At 35.8% G+C, this 19,998-nt stretch overlaps 1 protein-coding gene across 2 annotated transcripts in view; it reads left to right on the top strand.

Moving 5' to 3' along the window:
• ANGPT1 (angiopoietin 1) overlaps window positions 1-19,710 on the top strand; it is an 89,696-nt gene extending 69,986 nt beyond the window's left edge. For both annotated transcript variants that reach the window (XM_039220137.1, XM_039220138.1), the window contains exons 6-7: window positions 7,555-7,685; window positions 19,160-19,710. In XM_039220137.1, the coding sequence (XP_039076068.1) occupies window positions 7,555-7,685; window positions 19,160-19,320 (292 nt within the window). In that variant the 3' untranslated portion in view covers window positions 19,321-19,710. The remainder of the gene's footprint in view (window positions 1-7,554; window positions 7,686-19,159) is intronic.
• Window positions 19,711-19,998: the final 288 nt, after the last annotated feature.

Here is a 19,998-nt window from a genome sequence, read left to right on the forward strand (position 1 = left end):
GCATCCTGTATTGTCTCTGGGCTTGTCTTGACGAGTGGCTCATATCTGTAAACATAGGGGGAAAGGAACCAAGTCGGTAAAGCTCTCATCATTTAAAAGAACAAGATACACTCGGATAATCCCAAACTAGAGAGAATAAAATGTTTATCTCAAAGATACTGTTTTGAAAAAAGATAGAAAATATTATTTAACTAGAGATAATTTTACAATATTAACAAAGTCTAATATAGGACTCAAGTCTCCCCTTGTGGTAAGATAAATTTATATTCTTTCCTTTATCTCAAGGTTTCCAGTCTTCGTAATTTCCACTAGAACTCTATATACTTAACAAAAAGGACATTTTAAACATAAAGAACTTCTGCTTCAAATACTAATACAATAAAAGGTATAAAGTCTATCTTAAATGCTTAGTATCCAAATAATTGCATTGTCTGTCTTTTCACTTGATATTCCCAGCACATTTAAATGATTGATGAAAACCCTTTTCTTTCTTGTGTTTTTTTTTATGTTAGATAACTCAAAACTTAATTGTGCTATGGATTTCACAAACTATTTGTTTGTTTACCTATTTATTTTTACATGTTTATTTCTTTTGAGACAGAGAGAGAGCTTGAGCAGGGAAGAGGCAGATAGAGAGGGAGAGAAAGTATCCCAAACAGGCTCCTTGCTGCCAGCACAGAGTCCAATGCAGGGCTTGAACCCACAAACCGTGAGTTCATGACCTGAGCTGAAACCAGGAGTTGGACACTTAACCAACTGAGCCGTCTAGATGCCTATCAGAATGCCTTTATTGAAAATATCCTCTTCATTCCTCTTCAAAAGTCCTTGTCTTCCACATCCTCCACAGCTTATCTCTTCCACTGCTTTTGAACAGTTTAGTCTCCTGAATTTTTCTCTCACCTTTTTTCCAACAATACTAATTTTTTGTATACTTCCCAATGATGTCTTCATAACACCAAACAAATGCTTAATATTGGTGAATATTGGTGAAAGCCTAAAACATTCTTTTCTCTATATGTGTTTTGTCAAGAGAAATATTTTCTTTAATTTCAGAAGAAGATGCCACCTGTATCATTTACACTCAGTTCTAAACTACATGCTCTGCTAGTCTCTTTGCTAATGGTGCCTCTTCAATAAGGAAGGGAGGGTGGTTAGAGCAGAGACAGTCCTGGAGTAGCAGCAACTGGGAGACAGCAGTGTTGGGAAACTCAGTCAGATTGAGTCATTGCTACCAGGCTTTGAAAGAAAACCATGGGGGTCATTTTGCATTTTCTTCAAGTGATTGTGAGAAAGACAAACTAGTTCCATATGGTGGCAGGGCAAGAGCTCAGAGCCAGAACAGAAATCTGCTACATGAGATCTGTTCAGCTTGTCAGTTCGAAAGACCTTAGAGTTCAGATATCTGAGAGCCTTTCTACTGTTTTAAAGAGCCAAGGCCAAACTTCAATTTGTCATACATACAACTCCCACTGCCTTGGGTAATGAAAGAGACTCTTGCCATCCGAATACCGTAAGGATGTAAAAATGTAGGAAGTATTGGAGTCTCTTAAGTAGATAAAATTAGTGACAAACCAACCCCATGACACTGGACTGCCTGTTTTAAAAAAAAGAAAGTTACAGAATCACTTGTATGATCCATAGGTATATTTTGAAATCTTTTCTTTCATAAGAGAACTTGCTATTGTCTTACATTTATTAAGAACTATGATTTAGCCTTTCTCGTTATTTAAATCTCCATAAGTGAAAGAAAAGGGATAACTATGTGTTCATCGAGGATGACTAGAGAACCATCTCACATGACTAGGGAGTCATGACTAATTTCGACATACACCTGTCTCATTTTTCCTTCAGATGCTTATTGAGGGGTGCCTGGGTGGATCAGCTGATTAAGCATCTGACTCTTGGTTTCGGCTCAGGTCATGATCTCAAGGTGGTTAGATCGGTCCCCATGTCTGCTTGGGATTCTCTCTCTCCTGCTCTTTATGCCCCTCCACAATCACTTACATTCAATCTCTCTCTCCCTCACCCCATTCTCTCTCAAAATAAATAAACATTAAAAAAGATGCTAATTAAAAAAAATCATAATGCTGACATTCTTTACAGCCACTGACCAAATCATGCTAAGAAATGTGGGGGGTTTTGTCCTCACTAATTAGGAAAAATGGGTTTAAAAGTATAAGTACCATGATTTTACTTGGTGGCCACTATTTTAATCATATCTAATCATTTTCGTTGCAGTTTTTATTTTATCTTGGGTGTTTTGTTTGCTTCCTTTCATTTTGGGATTTTTTTGTGGTGGGTTTTTTTTTTGGTGTGTGTGTGTGTGTGTGTGTGTGTGTGTGTGTGTTTTCATCTTCCGTATTTCTGTCCCTAAGCCAAATACTTTACTCTGGAATAATGTTTGGTTTTTATCTCCTAACACATCATCCTTCATGCAAGCCACATCTACACTGGCTAATCATAAGAAATAAATGTCCAGGATTCCCATGGTGTTATTTTGGGGGAATATTCTTTATAATGACTCACACTTCGGTTTTACTTTCTCTATATTCATATGCAAGGCCAACTTTGGCCCTTCTGTATATTAAGTTTTCTTTTGTAAAGTGAAGTATCGTTAACAGAAAAGAGAAAGCCATGGATAGTTAACTATACATAAAGACTTCAGAAATTAGAACCACTGTGTAAAAGAAACACCTAAATATTCTGTTTGAACATCAATTCTAATAAGTTTTCTTCTCTAATTAGAAAAAATACTTGGTGTTGGTGAATGGCCAGCTCTTAGTTTGCCTGTATCAAATAACTAGCTTGGATTTTTGGCTTTGGGTCAATAATTGCTGTTCTGTACAAGCTAAATAGTTGCTAAGAAAGAATGAGGCTCTTAACTGTTTAGACGACCTACCCATGACTACACAGTTGCTCCCAGCATCCTTGTGGGATTCCACAGACACATAGTTGTCCTCATTTGTAAATTTCCTAAAATAGTGGTGAGAAACCTCATTTTTATGAAACATCATCTCTGTTTCTCAGTGCAAAAAAAATGATTGTACATGGTGCCTCTTCCCTAGAAGAGCATAAGCAATTCCCCTGTGACATGCTAAGGATATAGACTCAAAGGTAGTGAATACCACTGTGTATAAATTGCAAATTTTACTCAGTCTTGTACAGTGAAAATGCTCTAAACATCGGTCTTTTCTATTTTTACTTATTTTTCATTGAGGTATAATTGACATGTAACATCATATCAGTTTCAGGTGTGTAACACAGTGATTTAATATACATATATATTGCACAGTGGGCCTTCCAGGAATGGGGGCAGCACGTGGAAATGTGCAGAGAAATGAGAATATGTTGCTTTGAGAGGACAAGTAATTGATAAAGTTGGAGTATTATGTACATGGGCAGGAAATAAGTGATGATACGTGTGGAGTTGGGTGGTGTGGGGAAAAAGTAGAAGAGGTCTTCCAAGAGTATCTTCCAAGTCTTTGTAAACCATAGTAAGGCATTTGGACTTTATCTTTCATGTGTTGAGAGAACAACTGAGGGATTTTAACCAGAGTAGAAGAATAATGGGATGCAGGTTTTTGAATGAGCCTTACAGATCATGGATTTTAGGGCAAAGGAGATGAAGCAAGCCTCAAGGCAGTGAGATCAGCTGTAAGACATCTGTAATAATCCACAGAAGAACTGCCAGGACTAGAAGACTGACCTTCTCATGTTGATTAAAAGGATCTGCAAAAATGACTCTTCTTACTTAACAGACTCTAACATTGAGCAATAATGTAGTTTATGAAGGTCAGGAAAAGACATTGTTGGTATTTATTCTACCCTTTATATGCTTGCATACATATTTAGAGTTATATGAAGGTGCCCTTAAACTTGTCACAACTAATGGGTATAGTCATACAATAGCTTCCAAATGAGGATGGATAAGAATATGTAATAGCATGAAAATTGGTCATAAAATTGTGTGGAAAGCATAGTATAAAGAAATATGTAGAGTACAGTTTGTATTTGTACATGAAAAGAAACTATTTTGAAAGGTGCAAAACTAATGTAAGTGATCACTTCTAGGCAGGTAGTTGAGACAGGCCTGTGGGCAACAACTTTATGTGCATTGTTCAAAATTTTTATAAGAATATGATCAGATATTGCATATATATTTTTAACAAGGCAAAGACTAAATGCACATAAACCATAATGTCAAGAGTAGTTATATTCAGAGATGAGATTTGGGTTGCTTTTTATTTTCTTCTTTTTGCTTTTCTCTACTTCCTAAATTTAAAATTGGGCATTCCTATTGGCATGGTAACACACAAAAAAATGTAACTTATTAGGCTTAAACTATAACCCTCTTGTGAAAGGATAAAAGTATAAACTATATCGAGCACATAGCAGTCACTTACTTAATGTCAACGTAACATTGGTGCTCAGTTACCTGCAAATGACAGTGTAAAAAATTATCGTGTTCTTGAATCTCTAGCCCCATCAGTGAGCTGAAAGCTACTAAAGGGGTACTGATATTGACTTACCTATTGAAAAAAGAAGGAAAGTCATCGCTAATCAAAGAGAAGCCAAGAATCAGAGTTGGAATTTAGCATGGCTCTTCCAAGAGCACCTCTGGGCTAAACTCACCCAGTCCCAGTGGAGCAGGAGATTTTAGGCCTGTAGCCACAGCTACATCATTTTGGAATCGTTCATCTTCTTCTCCCAACTGATTCTGTGTTCACTAAACAAGCAACCTTCCAATTATAATTTGGCTTTCTGTATGAAATTCTCTCTAAGAAGTCCGTGAGCCTGGACCCACAATGTTCCTATTTTGACTGTACGTGGAGAACAAACAGGAGTCTCCCTTAGCTTTCTGAGTATGTGTCTATCTCTAAAAGGCTGAGAAAATGATCAAATCTGGAAGGTTCTGAATTCACACAGGTAACTTGTCCCAGGCTCTCACTGGTGACCTCTCACCTTACTTTCCCCTGATGAAACCCACCTACATGTGGGCTGCCTGCAACCTGAAATGTAAATCCACATTTAAAAAAATCTACAATTCTTGGGGTGCCTGGATGGCTTAGTTGGTTAAGCATCCTACTTTAGCTCAGGTCGTGATCTCACAATTCATCAGTTTGAGCCCCGTGTCAGGCTCTGTGCTGCAGCTCAGAGCCTGGAGCCTGCTTCAGATTCTCTCTCTCCTTCTCTCCCTGTTCCTCCCCTGCTTACCCTCTGTCTTTCTCTCTCTCCTCAAAAATAAATAAAACATTTAAAAAATTCTATAATTCTTTATTACCAGTGATTTTTAGTCTGCCTCTCAGAGTTTTAAATTCCAAGCTTATATATGAAAATTTATCTTTAGAAGCTTCCTTCAACCTACTATTAACTACAGGTTCTACTAAGTATTGAAAACAACAAAATTTGAGTAGGGCTTAATTGTATATTTTGCTCTAACTCAAAAATCTCTGCAGAATATCTGTAAAATGTTTTGACATAAACATAAAATATTACTGTTATTTGCTAAAACTAGTATCAACTCATAAAATAATAAGGGGACCTTTACATATACTTAGGTGCAAACACAAGTCAAATATATATATAGTCAAATATTTCTATATATATATATTCTATATACATAGAAATATTTTTGAAATATATTTGAAATATATATATATTGAAAAAATTTTGGTTTTTCATATGAAAAAATAAATTCCAAATATTGGTCTGTATTATTTCCTTTTTCTTAAATGTTGATTTTGAGAGAGGGAGAAAATGTGACTGGGGTAAGGGCAAAGAGAAAAAAGGAGAATGCCAAGCAGGTTCTGTGCTGATGCACAGATGCCCGATGCAGGATGAATCTCACAAACCACAAGATCATGACCTGAGCCGAAATCAAGAGTCAGATGTTTAACCAACTAAGCCACCCAGGTGCCTCTCTGTATTATTTCTGTTTAATAATAATGTAACATTTGTTCAGAGCTGGCCTAAGTCCCAGTAGTGTCTCCCTCATACAAAAATATTAACTAAATTGTGAGTGGTTAAGATTCATAAATAAGACTCAGGTACATAAGTGGTAATATACACGGATATGAAAAGAATATTCCTAGGTAGTTTTGATGAATGAGAACTGAGGAACCATGTTAGGTAGAGTTAAAAAGAGGGCAGAGTGTCAACTAGAGAAGACCTTGAATATCAAATCGACGCTACTGACAACTTGAGTTTAGCTATTCTGAGCCCTGAGGAACCATTGAAGGACTTGAGCAAGCTTGCATTTGTTCAGACTGCCCAGATGGATACAAAAACAACATACAGGGTCAGTAGGAAATGACCAGACATCAGAGAACTAACTACATTAGGCATTGGTTGTGATTTATCCACTAGTTTTTGAATTCTAGACCAGTATTCTTCAATCTGCAAAGAGAAATATGTGATACTAATTGAGAACATTAATTCCCAGGCCTAGTGACAAGGACTTTTTCACAAATAACCAGATGATTTTTTGTATGTACAACTGTTGTACAACTGTTGAAGAGTTTAAATTAAACTGATTTAGTTTAATTTAAATTTTATGTAAGAAATGTTTCTAGAGAATAAGGTAGGTTTGGTTCTTTGAAAAATGCCATATTTGAAGTTAAACATTTGACAGTTTGAACTTAATTTTATGGATTCTCCTAGAATATAAGCGCCTTAAGGACATGGCCCTTTGATATATCTTAAGTGCTTAGAATAAGTGTGCTCAACAAACATTTGTTTAGGGAATGCATAATGAATGATTAAGAACTTGGATTTTAAAGTCAAAAATAGCCAGATTCCAGCTTATCTATCTTCTCTAAATCTTGACGTGGAAAATTAGTATATTGATGCTTAGATCACAGATTTAATATAAAATAAAATTAAATAATAAATGGAAAGCATTTAGCAGATTGTTTGGCACAGAGCAAGTCCTCAATCAATGAGAATTATTATTAGCATTGCTGTTAAGAATAATGTTTACACATTATCACTATTCAATATTAACGTAGGTATATGCTGTAATGACATCCTATAAGCCATTTTTTCTTTGGAGATTAATACCTGTGGTAATAAAATAAACCCATTTTCTTTTTGTGGATCCTGCACTATCAGAACCATATGAGTTTGAGTACACTTTGTGAAAGAAACATCAAGCACACAAGCCATGGAGAATTTTGCTGTGATTTGGAGTCTTTTCTTCCTTTTTTCTTGCTTGCTTGCTTGCTTGCTTTTCCTTCTCTTTCTTTCTTTCTTTCTTTCTTTCTTTCTTTCTTTCTTTCTTTCTTTCTTTCTTTCTTTCCCCCTCCTTCCCCTTTCTTCGCCCTTCTCTCTCTCTGTCTCTCTCTCTGTCTCTCTCCTCTCTCTCTGTCTTTCTCTCTTTCTGTGTCCTAACTTGGGTCTTCCAGTAGTTTGTTAGAAGGGCTGAGTGCAAAGAAGGGAGGAAATAAATAAAAAAGGCAAACTTTCAATAAACTGGTCTTATGGGTTCTGTTACTCTGTTGAATAGCTTATTCCACCACCACCCCCCGCCCCCGCTCTTTTTTTTTTTAATTTCAGGTTGTATTTAAAAGGTCACACCGGGACAGCAGGAAAACAGAGCAGCCTGATCTTACACGGTGCTGATTTCAGCACTAAAGATGCAGATAATGACAACTGTATGTGCAAATGTGCCCTCATGCTAACAGGAGGTAAGTCCTGTGGGGCTGTTCTCTAAGTTATGTTTCATTGGTCTGAGGCTTGAAGTTTCTTATCTATGAGAAAAGACTGTGATCTTCTTGTCATAAAACTTAAGAGCAACTTAGAGATCATTTTGTTCAGCATACAGGGGAAAGCCAACAAAAAAAAACAAACAAAACCAAACCCCACCTTCTTACTAAGTATTTTGCAACAATGTAGTACAGTTGATTGACCATGCTATTGAAATGAAATAAGAAGAATAAAGATATGTAGTGAGATCTGAAGTTAAAAAATTCAGACCACCTACACTACCACTTTGCATTGTATGGTATTGACTTCTGCAAGACATTTGAGCTGGTATAAGAGATACAATTAAATAATACTCTATCACTGAGTAAGAAAATTAAATCCTTTTTTAACCTTTTCAGTATCTTTCAACCTTCTGATTGTGTCAGAGAGAAGTTCTCAGTTTGGTGCTAGCATATCTATAACACTTCCTAAGCATTACTCGATAATCACTCAATAATCCTCATAGCAAAGGAGAAAACCCTCTGGTCTCAGGCTCAGGGCATTGGTTAGACAATGGAACCTATCTAGAAGTAAATAAAGTGATCTTGTTTTAATTGTATTGGGTTTTATATCTACCTTTTATTATAACAAGTGATACTGTTTTCTTCTTTATTTTATTTTATTTTTTTACAAATAGTTTATTGTCAAATTAGTTTCCACATAACACCCAGTGCTCATCCCCACAAGTGCCCTCCTCCATGCCCATCCCTCCTCCCCCCCACATCCATCAGTCCTCAGTTTTTGTCAGCATTCAAGAGTCTCTCATGGTTTGCCTCTCTCCCTTTCCCCCACTGTTTTCTTCTTTAAAGGAATTATATAATCTTTGCATTTTTAGTATTCACAATATTTGATATATAACAAATTATCGATTTAAAGAAAAAATTAATTAAATATTAATAAGTTATAAATAGATGATGGCAGAAATCTGTGAAGTTGATGCATGACTGATTGAAGTGTGAGAAACATGAAGCTGAAACCCAATGACAAGCAAGGTAGCTCAAGCTAAGTTATAGGCTCTTGCATGGAAGGAGTTAGTACCGAGCAAATTTGTAAAGGCAAACTTTTTTTCCAGGGCTTCTCTTCTCACAGTTTTTGTGTTCTTCCTCTCTGTGAATGGAGTAGCAGCCACTCCAACCATCAGCTTTTCTGATTCTCTTTCTGTGTTAATCTACAACAAACCATGTTTTCATTGACAGTAAGAAAAAGAAATCCTCAAACTCCAGTATTTTCCTTCCCAAAGTGGCATTACTACCATGATTATTATATATTATTATATGGTCTTGCATAGGTTATACTATCTTACTTGAGCTCCACACCAGCTCTGTGAGATAAGCAGGGAGAGAAACTCTATCTCCACTTTCCACATAAGGAAAATAAAAACAAGCTAATGCCACCATTTTATATGTAACATCCAGCACACTAGATGTGGCACATAGAAACTCAATTAAAAATATGAATGAATGAACATTTTGTAACCCTTGAAATCATTTTCAAATTTTGAAGGCAGTGAAATGAAGTTGACAGTTTCTCATCAGAAACAGCATGGAAGAACATGAAGGGATGGTTTTGAAGAAATTTTCATCTCTATCCCCGTGTCCTCCATGTTTACCACCACCAAATCACATCCCATTGACCACCCCCCTCCACACTTAAATTAACATCTTTTTGACGTGAGACCAACTCTAGTATTATCAAAGCTAACCTGTTATGATTCTTCTTCTATCATATCTTCCTCCTTAAATTTTAAAATGCTATTTTGACATCATATTCAACCACATCAAATAGGTAAAAATCCTCTACACATAACTCCATGACCCCGTCCCCAAAACAGTTGTTACAGATTTATAATGGTATCCACAGGTTAGGTTTTAAACCTTTTTTCCTGAAAGAAAAGTTTTTTTCATTACTTCCCTGATCCCATAAATGGAATGGTCAGCAACTTTCTACAGAGACAAAAGGACTTTGATTGTCTAGTTTGCTGTTCATTTTAATATTGAAATGTGCTTCATAATCTCCATGTATATTTTTATAGATAGCTTTTCTTACCAAATAAATGCAATGCATGAAAGACCAACAGTAAAATCTTTCAAATGTTGCCTGAGAAGAGCATTCCAGTATGTTCATATTTCTGTCATAATAATGAAAGTATAGAGGAAAATGCACCTCTTAGTTTTTGGTGAGAAAATTTCATTGCTCAGATTTATGATTTTATTTCTGCCTCAAACGATTGAACTTTTTCATGTTCTTTCATCCATAATCATTCCTGGACCTGCTTCTTACTCACCAATAAACACATATGTTGGGGAGAGAAAATTTCCACTTATTGCTTGGGCTGGAATAGTCTAACTAAATGTGTTTTTGTAATAAACGCCATTACCCTATCAAATATCCTTTTGAAAGAATCCAGGCCTTGTAAACCTATTCACTCTGCAAAGCTAAAATGTGGAATTCAGATAGCTAAGAACTGGAGAACATTAGGATGAATGTCAATGACAGTTCAGGTAACTTGAGTATTGCCTGGAAATTTAGGTCCTAGTTAGCTACTCCTCACTACCAATATTTATTCCGTCATAGTTTCCCTTAGAACCATTTGCTTCATCTAATGATTTTTCCTTTCTTTTTTAATTTGTATTTGAACTCACTGCCTATTTTAAATAGTTTCCTTTAAGCAATAAGGTTTTATAGTCTTTGAAGCTAATAATTCATAGTTTTCTGTCACCATCAATTAAAGTTTTATTTTATCTTGTTTATTTACAGAATTTTTCCTTTGTTTCTTCTGAAAGAAATTAAGGGTAAAGTAAGATTTATTGCCCACTCACTGTCCTAAATAGTTTTGTGCAAGTACATGGAGGGATTTGGGTTGGAGAATGTGGTATCATTGCCACTCTTATCTGTCAGAGATTGAACAACAGGAGATGAGCTTAATTGAAAGCAGAAGGTATTTCAGCTAGGCATAAGGTAGAACATTTTGATCTTTCTCCTTTCCCAGCATCTTAACTTCTTAACTTCCTTCTATCGATTTAACATAGTTTTAACAATTAACTATTACAGATCAACTATTCTTAGAGAAATGAGCAAGACAGACTAGAATTTGCATCCATCAACAAAAGAGTAAACAACAAATAACATAATTTCAAATCATAACCAGTCTTAGAGGCAAAATATAACATGTGATAGAGTTGTTGAAGAATGGGGAAGTAACTTTAGATGGAGTGCCCAGGGATCAAATACTGCCAGGAAGAGTTGTTCATTTCTAGCAGTGGACATCTTCAAGAAGAGGATATAAAGCTATTTTATCGAAAAGAGCTTACTTATGCATGTTCCTGCAGTTGAGGGTCTAGACAAGAAAGTCTCTCACATTTTCTTCTGGTTCCGTTATTCTGATATTCCATGTACTCATTGTGGCTAAAGTAAGGAAAAACATGTAATATTATTTTTCAATGCATGGGTTGTAATTCATAGTACATTGTGAGAGGAAAGGAGGTGTAATGGGCTGAGAAAAGCACATTTACATCAATAGAAATAGATACCACAATGCTTTATACTTCCTTTCTCAGAAGTATATGTACTTATTCCTACCTTACCAGAAAGCCAACACTTTTTCCATCCAGTTTAAATATTGAAAAATGTTCATGTTTTTTACATATTTCTTCTGGACCAGAACATGTATTTCAAGGTCCAAATTGCCACATACAGCTTTTGTGCCACTATGTCTTTAATCAATAGTTAAATAAGGGTGATTTGTCAGCCCAGACTTATAAGCCAGAAATGTCTTTGTTCTTTGATGCAACTGACCTTAGGAAAATTTGTAAGTTTTCTCCTTAGGTTTCCTTCTATATATAGGAGATATATATATATATGATTTTGTGAAAAATCCATATACTTCAGTAGTGGGAGGGACATAGTTAAGAGATTATTGTAGGCAATATTTTTACTCCTGTGGGATAGTCCCTATTGTACCTTCCTGAGCCCAAAGAAAGGAATCAATTTATTTTAAACTTAAAAGTTTTATCTACTACTTAACATTAAGAAAATGCAAATGTAATCTCTTTCAATGCACACTTTTGTTTAGAGGCATTTATGGTATATAAAAACAAATATGCAAATATCCTCTGACTCCAAAATTCTGGAAAAAGAACAACTTAGATTGTCACATTCAAAGCAAATGCTACATTTCAAGAAAACAGGGTCTTTGGTACTAAATTAGCATTCTTCAAATAGTCTTTCTGAAAGTTTATCAGAAACTAAAATTACTAAAGTTTGTTGACAAAACAAAACATGGTATTATTCTACATTCCATTCCTCACCTTACTTTTTTTTCAACACAGTTTTCATATTTAGTGTATAATATAAAAGCTATGTAAAAATCTGACCTAACGGTCTGGAGAAAGAATCTGTTGTGGTAGAAACTCTGATCTCTTTTCCCACGCATAAACTATGTCAGTCGACAGACAAGACTTCGCTAAAGCTAACAAAGGATATTTCTCAGTTCAGCCCTAAAAGACAGAATAAAGCCATAGACATAAATTTCTTAGTACACCCTACAACAGATGCTAACAGCAGAGAGTTGATAAATGCTTGCAGAAGAGAGTTGATATTGCCTGCTATATAATCTTAAAGAAGACAAAGAAAATGAAAGAAATTAGCAGCTTCTTTAACTGGTGAATGATGTTGAGTGACATGATCTTTGGGAAAATATAATCACCTTAGAGTTTTTAATAATCCAGGAAGGATGTGCTAATCATTGCCAGATAACTGGCATTTCCTAGGTTTAAAGGCAAAAATGTTGAGAGAATAGATACATATAGATAATTTAAGGTTAACTGCCAAAATCTACTTTGCATTACTTTATTTCAAAGCAGTTTCTTATTTGTACGTATTCAGTCAGCCTGTTCCACAAAAGTGTGTGTTGCAGAGATTTTGTGCTGTCCACTACTATCTCCTAAGTGCCTAGCACAGTGCCTGGCAAGTAGTAGTGCTCAATAAATATTGGTCAAGTGAATGAATATTTTATCACAGACTCTGAAAGGGCACTACAAAATCACAAATGATCACAGTGAGAAGTCCTAAAAGTAAATCAGAGTGAGTCTGAATGAGTTGCTTGAACTGAGATGTAACATACATAAGTATACATATGTCTTTGCAGACATGAAACAATTTGATGAATATGAGATATGAGGATTGGGACTAAATTTTAAGAATAACTAAACCCCAGAAGACTAAGCTCTAGAGCTGGAAAAATTTGTTAGGTTTCTGCCTTTCAAATAAATATGAACATTTCTAAGTACAAATTTTAGGTTTGTATTCCTATTTTCTAAAGAAAATTTTTGCTTATTGGGGGGCAAAATGCAGAGAATATCAGAAAATGTCTTTCGAATGGTAAATTTGGGGAAAAAAAGTGAACCAGAACTGATAGGCCTATAGTACAAGGCTGCCATGAAAGGTTAATAATTGACATGAGAAATTACCAAGCACTCAATTTTGTGGTATTTTACTCTAACAATAACATAGCAGGTATTACTGCACTCATTTTGCATTATCCTAAATGGTTTATATTTAATAACTTACACGACACTTTTAAAAACCCTTTGAAATCAGCACCACAATAATTCTTTTGGCAAGAACTGAGATACAGGAAAATTAGATAATTTACCAAAGGTCACAGAATTAGTACCAGAGGTGAGATCTGAACACAACCTCCAGATAAGCTGTCGCTTCATTCGCTCCTTCTCCTGCCTCTTAAAATGAATGGCATTCAACGACAACAGTTAGCTCTCTCTCTTTTGCTGTTTGCAGTGTGTGTTAGCAGGGATTTCCTCACTTAAACATTAAAAGTGAAATGAAGTGCAAAGGAAGGAAGAGACAGTAAGAGAATACCTAAAGGTTTTCAGTGAATTCAAGATCACTGGCCAGGATCAACAACTTTTCATCTTTGGAACACAAAGAAGAGAAAGGGAAAGAAAGCCAAAGGCCTTGGCCTGAAGGGGATATAGTATGAGATGACAGAGGGAACACAGAACTCTAGGAAAGGTCCTTTGCCTCCCGCATGCACACAAAAGCCTTGCAACTACTCCTTGAGGCTAGCTATGGATATTGCCAAGTTTGTGCACGTGAACTCAGTAAGGGATTTTTCATAACGATCCCACTGACAAAGTGGCACCCATCAGTTTTGCTCAGCCTCATTCTTAGTTAGCAAGAGAGGAGCTCTTATGTTCTGTGCAAGTTCTTTTGTACATTGCTGATTAGAATGCATGCATTGAAAATGAATGAAAGAAATCCATAAAAACAGATATATCTTTACATTTTGCTGTACTTTTTACCTTAGAAAGGAAGTGTTGAGGGACCTTTTGTTTAGGATCAGAAGAATTTGAGAGTTAGGTTTCCTGATTTTCAAATAAATTTGAACTTCCTGAGTACAAAGTTTAGAATCAAATTCCTACTTTCTGGGCAAAGTTTTATTTATTGGTGATAAAATGTGAGTTTTCTGCTTCAAAGATAAAAGACTGGAATGATTTTTAAAGGCCCAGATAGCCGGGGATCGTTAGGACAAAGTTAAATTTTAATGAGTTAAGTGTAAATGAATTAGAAACATGCATCTCAGATTTCTTATTAAAATATACATGAGGTTACAGGTTATAAAGAAAAATGCTTGGCAACGTACAACTCAGCAGTTGCCAATCTTAAAACATTTGAGACATTTTATCATTTGTCCCAACAGCAGATGGAAGCTGCTGGTTTCTTCTGTCCTTTGCTTGCATCACTGAGTTCTTTTAAGCTTAAAGCATCTTTCCTAGATTAACTTCTTTAGCATTTTGCTCATTTGTTATTCCTAGGCACACAGAGTTAATATTTCCCCAAGATTGTAAAGGACATATAATATATTCAGCTATTTGGTATCTTATCAGAGAAGAACTGCAAACCCAGGCATACTCTCTATTTGTTCACAAAGAACACCTTCATTCCATGCAACTTATGTATGTACTAATTACCCATGAGCACATAGGATTATCTATGAATGCCAAGGAGTACATATGAGTAACAAGGACTCCACTACACTTTTGCCTGTTTCATATAATCGTGCTTTAAAACCTGTCTTTTCAGGATTTATGTTTAAAAGAGCTAGCCATGCTTAATTTTTTCAAAGAAAAGCAGAAAGTGGAAATTCCTTTGTTGTTTTACTGCATGTGTCAGATGAAACAGAATACTTGCTTGCACACAAACAACTATTTTTCTTCCCTTGTAGTTCAGAGTATCTTATAAAGGACACTGCAACCAAGATTGTCATGAGAAATAACCACCCTTTCATTTTGTGTTGTGCCATCTTAATTCGTCATCTTTCTTATCATCAACTGCTCTGTGATAGTCCATAATGTGCATGGCCCATTGATCTTAAGCTAAAGAGCCAAACACATTAAGGTCTTTGATTTCGACATGATGTCAAAACAAATCATTAAAAACAATTGTTCAAATAATATTAGTTACTTCAATGCCATTGTTTTTACAATGCAAACATTGCACAGCTTACTTATTTGTGTCCAAATTATCATCATATTTCTCTAATAGACCCTACCAAGCAAGTAAGAAGATATGTTGCTACTGATGACCTGGTCTTTATTATTAAACCATTATGGTGCCCCACAAGATCTAACTATTTGTGTTCCTACTCTAAACCTTCCATCTTCCTTTCCACATAACTTACACTAAGCACTTATTTAGGATTTTACAGATTCAAATAGTCAGTGTGTCATCTTATTTGAGCCATACAACTATGCCTGGGAAAATGGTTGACCAGACATTATAAATCATATCCTATGAATGGGGAACTAAGTGACCATGACCTTGGAACATCTCCTTACTGCTAGTCATCAATGTCTTTATTACAGTACTTGCCACATCAACTCAGGTTGTTTGGAAGATGAAATAAGAGATTGCATATAAATACTATAGCACAGTCTCTAATGTATATTAACTATTTTATAAATATCAAATATTATTATTACTGCTTAGGATCTCTTGGTTATTAATTGGTGCCATCAGCATCAAAGTCTGGGTCTTCTAATTTTCTGTCTGGTATGCTGTAGGCTCTCCATTGCCCACATGAAAATTTCTAAAAATAAAATAAAAACCTCTGTGTCCTCTTTCCTGTTTATTTTGGTAGCCCTGTATTGTCCAACCCCTTACCCACTGGTAGTCCAGTCAAGCCAGGCTACTGGCAGACACTCTCTCCTACTCTCTCATAGTACATACTGTGTTCAGAATTTCTTCCTGTTTAGTGGACTCACATTCATCCTCAGGACACAGCTCAGATGGTAAATAAGTGAACCTTGTGGACCCACTGTCAGGACTTTCTGCCTCTGTGTCCATAGATTTCCTTCATCTCTGTTTTACAACCCTCACCTCATTGTTAAGCAGTTTATTGTCTTTCTCCCGCACAAAACTGTGTATTCTTTGAAGTCAAGATTTCTGTTTTGTTCAAATGAAGCCTCTATATCTGTCTGTTGGCTAATATTTGCTGAGTTGATTCTAAAATCATTTTTCTCCCCTTCTTCATGCTGCCACATATGCTCAGGATGGCTTTGGCAGACCATAGGTACAGAATGAGGGCTCTCAATAATATCTGATTACACATTTAGCCTGGATAGATCTGGTTTCCTTGGTTAAATATTGGTTCCTATTCTGAGAGAATGTTTTGCTTACGCATCTGATGATGGACAAGTAGACTGGATAAACCCTAAAGTTTTCCGTGAACATTGTTCAACTTTCCACGAAGACTGCTTGCTTCTTTACCTTCATTTCCTGAGAGCTTCCCCCCTTGTTCACGCTGCACCAGCAACACTAACGTTCTTTTGGTTTCTAACCGTGTCAAGCTCTTTTTCTTCCTCACAGCATTGACATGTGCTATATACTCAGCTTAAAAGAGTCCTTCCACATCTTCACATGGCTGCCTCCCTCTCATCCTCCAGGTCCCATTAAAAACCAGCTTGTTCTGTGAATGTGAGAAGTCAAGTAGGTCTCCTTTTATTCTCCTTCATAGCTCCTTGATTCTTTTCCTTCTTTTTTTTTTTTTTACTAATAAAGTATTGTAAGTATTTTACTTATTTACTTGTTTTTTTGTCTATTTCTAAATGAGAAGTAAGTTCCATCAAGGGAGGGACCACTTCTATCTTGTTGAGTATTGTGTAAAACAGTCACAATAATTACATATAGAATGAATAAACAAAGAATGAATGAACACAGTAGGCACAGATGTTATATATTGTGGTGTGTATCAAATATAACTTTTTAGTAGACTAAACTACTACAGACTATGTGAATTTACAAGGAGAAATAGTTAAAAACAGTTGATCTGTCAGGAAGCCTATAGTCACTCATCAGTCATTTGTTAAGCAAACTGTTAGGTATAGTGCTAAGTACATGAGATAGTCCTGTAAATTGACCATGCCTTGACATTGTTCTTAGGACAATGGATAAAGACTGTGTGATTTGATCTTCTGACCTTCTCAGCTTGAGGTTGCTATTTCTCATGTTAACTCTGATCCAGCCATATGTTCTTCTTTCAACGTCTCCAAAATGCCATCCCCCTTACCACAAACATTACCCTCCTTTACTCATCAGAAAAAATATAGATTAGTTTATCTGATTCTCTCATGTGCCCTTACTGTTTCTTGTGTCTTTGCTAAACTCATCCAAAATTTCCTAATGGATCTCCCCTTCAGCCTGTGAACCTTTATTGCCAGGCTGCTGTTGCAACAGACTTCTGCCTTCCCACAGTTGTCCAGAACTCTTGTGACTTTCTCTAAACCAAACAAAAATACATACTTTTACCTCAAGTACCTAATGTAACTTGGAGGATCATTCTATGATTCATAGAAGTTCCTAACAATAGAGGAACTGCCTTTCCTTCAGAGACCATAGTGGATATTTGAAACACTACAAAAGGCTCATTAACATGATGGAAGAGTGCCTCAAGAAGGTCAGAGAAAAGGAGGAGTAAGTTGAAACACTGGAGCAATCAAGTTGGGTTTCATTTTGTACTTGGATAGTCTTTAGGGTAAATACATTCCCTAATATTAGAATGCTTTTTTTATAATATAAATAACATATTTTTACTAGTTGCACTTATCAAAAAATTTAAAGAAATTAATCTTAAGAAAAAATGTAGAATTTTACAATTCTTCCTTCCTTGCCAAGAAAGAACTTTTCATTTCTCATGTTTTGTCTGCATTAACATCTATGTTGTTTGCATACAGTTGGAAAAATAACATTGAATAGTCTTTCCAGATTCAAGACATACCTTATTCTTCTCTAATATGAGCTGTGATTAATACAGCCTGCTATGCCTCTAGTATGACTTTATAAACACAACCCTGCTGTATTCATGTTCCAAAATTGAAAAATGAGAACTAGCTTTTCTCCGTTTAACTTTTTCTAAGTTTCTGCAAGATGATGCTTGTGTTACAGTTAAACATCAGTTGTACAGCTTTCTCTTTCTTTAACTATTAGTCCCTTAGGTATAACTCTGTAATCAAAGAGAGGTCAGCTGTATCCAAATAAAAATATGCCAGAATGTCTCTGGCAGAGATCTCTCCCTAAAGATTTCAGTAGTGTTACTTCAGGAGACAGAGAAGAAGTACTATGTTTTATCTAAAAAATCTAAGAACTTAATTCATTAAAAAATAAAGTACTAAGTTACCCTCACAGAGAACTGTGCAAGCATAGGATCTCCATGTTGCTCATCAAGTTGTTTTTCTTTTTAATAAGTTTTGAAAGAACTTGAACAATCACAGGGGAAAAAAAATACTCCCGCCTAGACACTGTATGGCTACTAGTGATGAACACTTCTCATATTGCTACAAAATATAGGGAGAACACAGTAATTCGAATTCAATTTGTGCATCATAGTCATTGCCCAGTATCCAATTAGTTTCAGAAGCAGCTGAGAGCCAGTTGTTGGCAAAATTACGAAGCAGATGGAGAACATTTCTTTCACTCTTATTTAGATGTCAGTTGTGAAAGCTTCTAAACTTCTTCACTAATCTAATAATTGTTCTATTCCTAATAACAAGCTTAAGGTGGAATTACTTGCCTTATGTATAAATCTAGGTCTGAATTAGATCTTATCTGGAATCCCAGAAGCTTCCCATCTTTACAATGGGGAATGAGTCCCAATGGAGTGACACCGAAGCTTGATTTCCATGGGAGCATTCCTCTCTGTTCATACATTGCCTAAGTCAGAGGTCGCTTAAAACAGTTGGAATACCCAAAAGCTTTTATTCGATTGCCTCAAATTTACGAATGATCATAAAAAGTATAGATAAATTCCACCTTGGTTAATTCCATTAATTTCCAAATATTCAACTTACTTATAATTGTTTCTTCTCCTTCTTTTCTCTTTCATTATTAACTAATTTTCCAGGCTGGTGGTTTGATGCTTGTGGCCCATCCAATCTAAATGGAATGTTCTATACTGCTGGACAAAACCATGGAAAACTGAATGGGATAAAGTGGCACTACTTCAAAGGGCCCAGTTACTCCTTACGTTCCACAACTATGATGATTCGACCTTTGGACTTTTGAAGGAAAATGTGGAAAGCAGTCATAACAGCAACAAAGAAATCTGTAGAAGCTACCAGAAAAGAAACTGCTTGAAAACTTCTGAAGCAAACAATATTGTCTCCTTTCCAGCCACAGGTGGCATTTATGTGAAGTCACCAAGGTTCTTGACTGTGGATTTGGAGCCTTTAGAGTTCACAAAAGTCTCTAGATGGGATTAATCATGTTCATAAGGCTTGACTGTGGAGAATGCCACTCACTGTCATGTTTTAAAAGGGAAGAAACTTCTCAGTTCACTGTGCTTCAAACTACTACTGGATCTTATTTTTAGAACTATGGTAGCCAGATGATAAATATGGTTAATTTCATATAAAAACTGAAGAAGAAGAAGAGGAAGAGGAGGAGGAAGGGAAGGTAGACGAGGAGGAGGAAGAAGAAGAAGGACAAGAAGAAGGAGAGGAGGAAGAAGAGGAAGAGGAGGAGAGGGAAGGAGGAGGAGGGAAATGAACAACATAGAAAGAATATACATGAAGAATTCGAACGGACCTGCCATAATCCTTTGGAAAAGATGTATCACAGAATGAAATAGTGTTATTTCTATGCAGACCTACTAAAAATCAGTTTATACTTTTGCACAATTTTGATAAAAATTTAAGAAGAATAGCATTGCCCTCTAAGTTGGTTAAATGTTAATGGATTTCA

Source organism: Hyaena hyaena, unplaced genomic scaffold (assembly GCF_003009895.1).
Source record: "Hyaena hyaena isolate Hyena2069 unplaced genomic scaffold, ASM300989v1 scaffold_868, whole genome shotgun sequence".
Taxonomy (NCBI): Eukaryota; Metazoa; Chordata; class Mammalia; order Carnivora; family Hyaenidae; genus Hyaena; species Hyaena hyaena.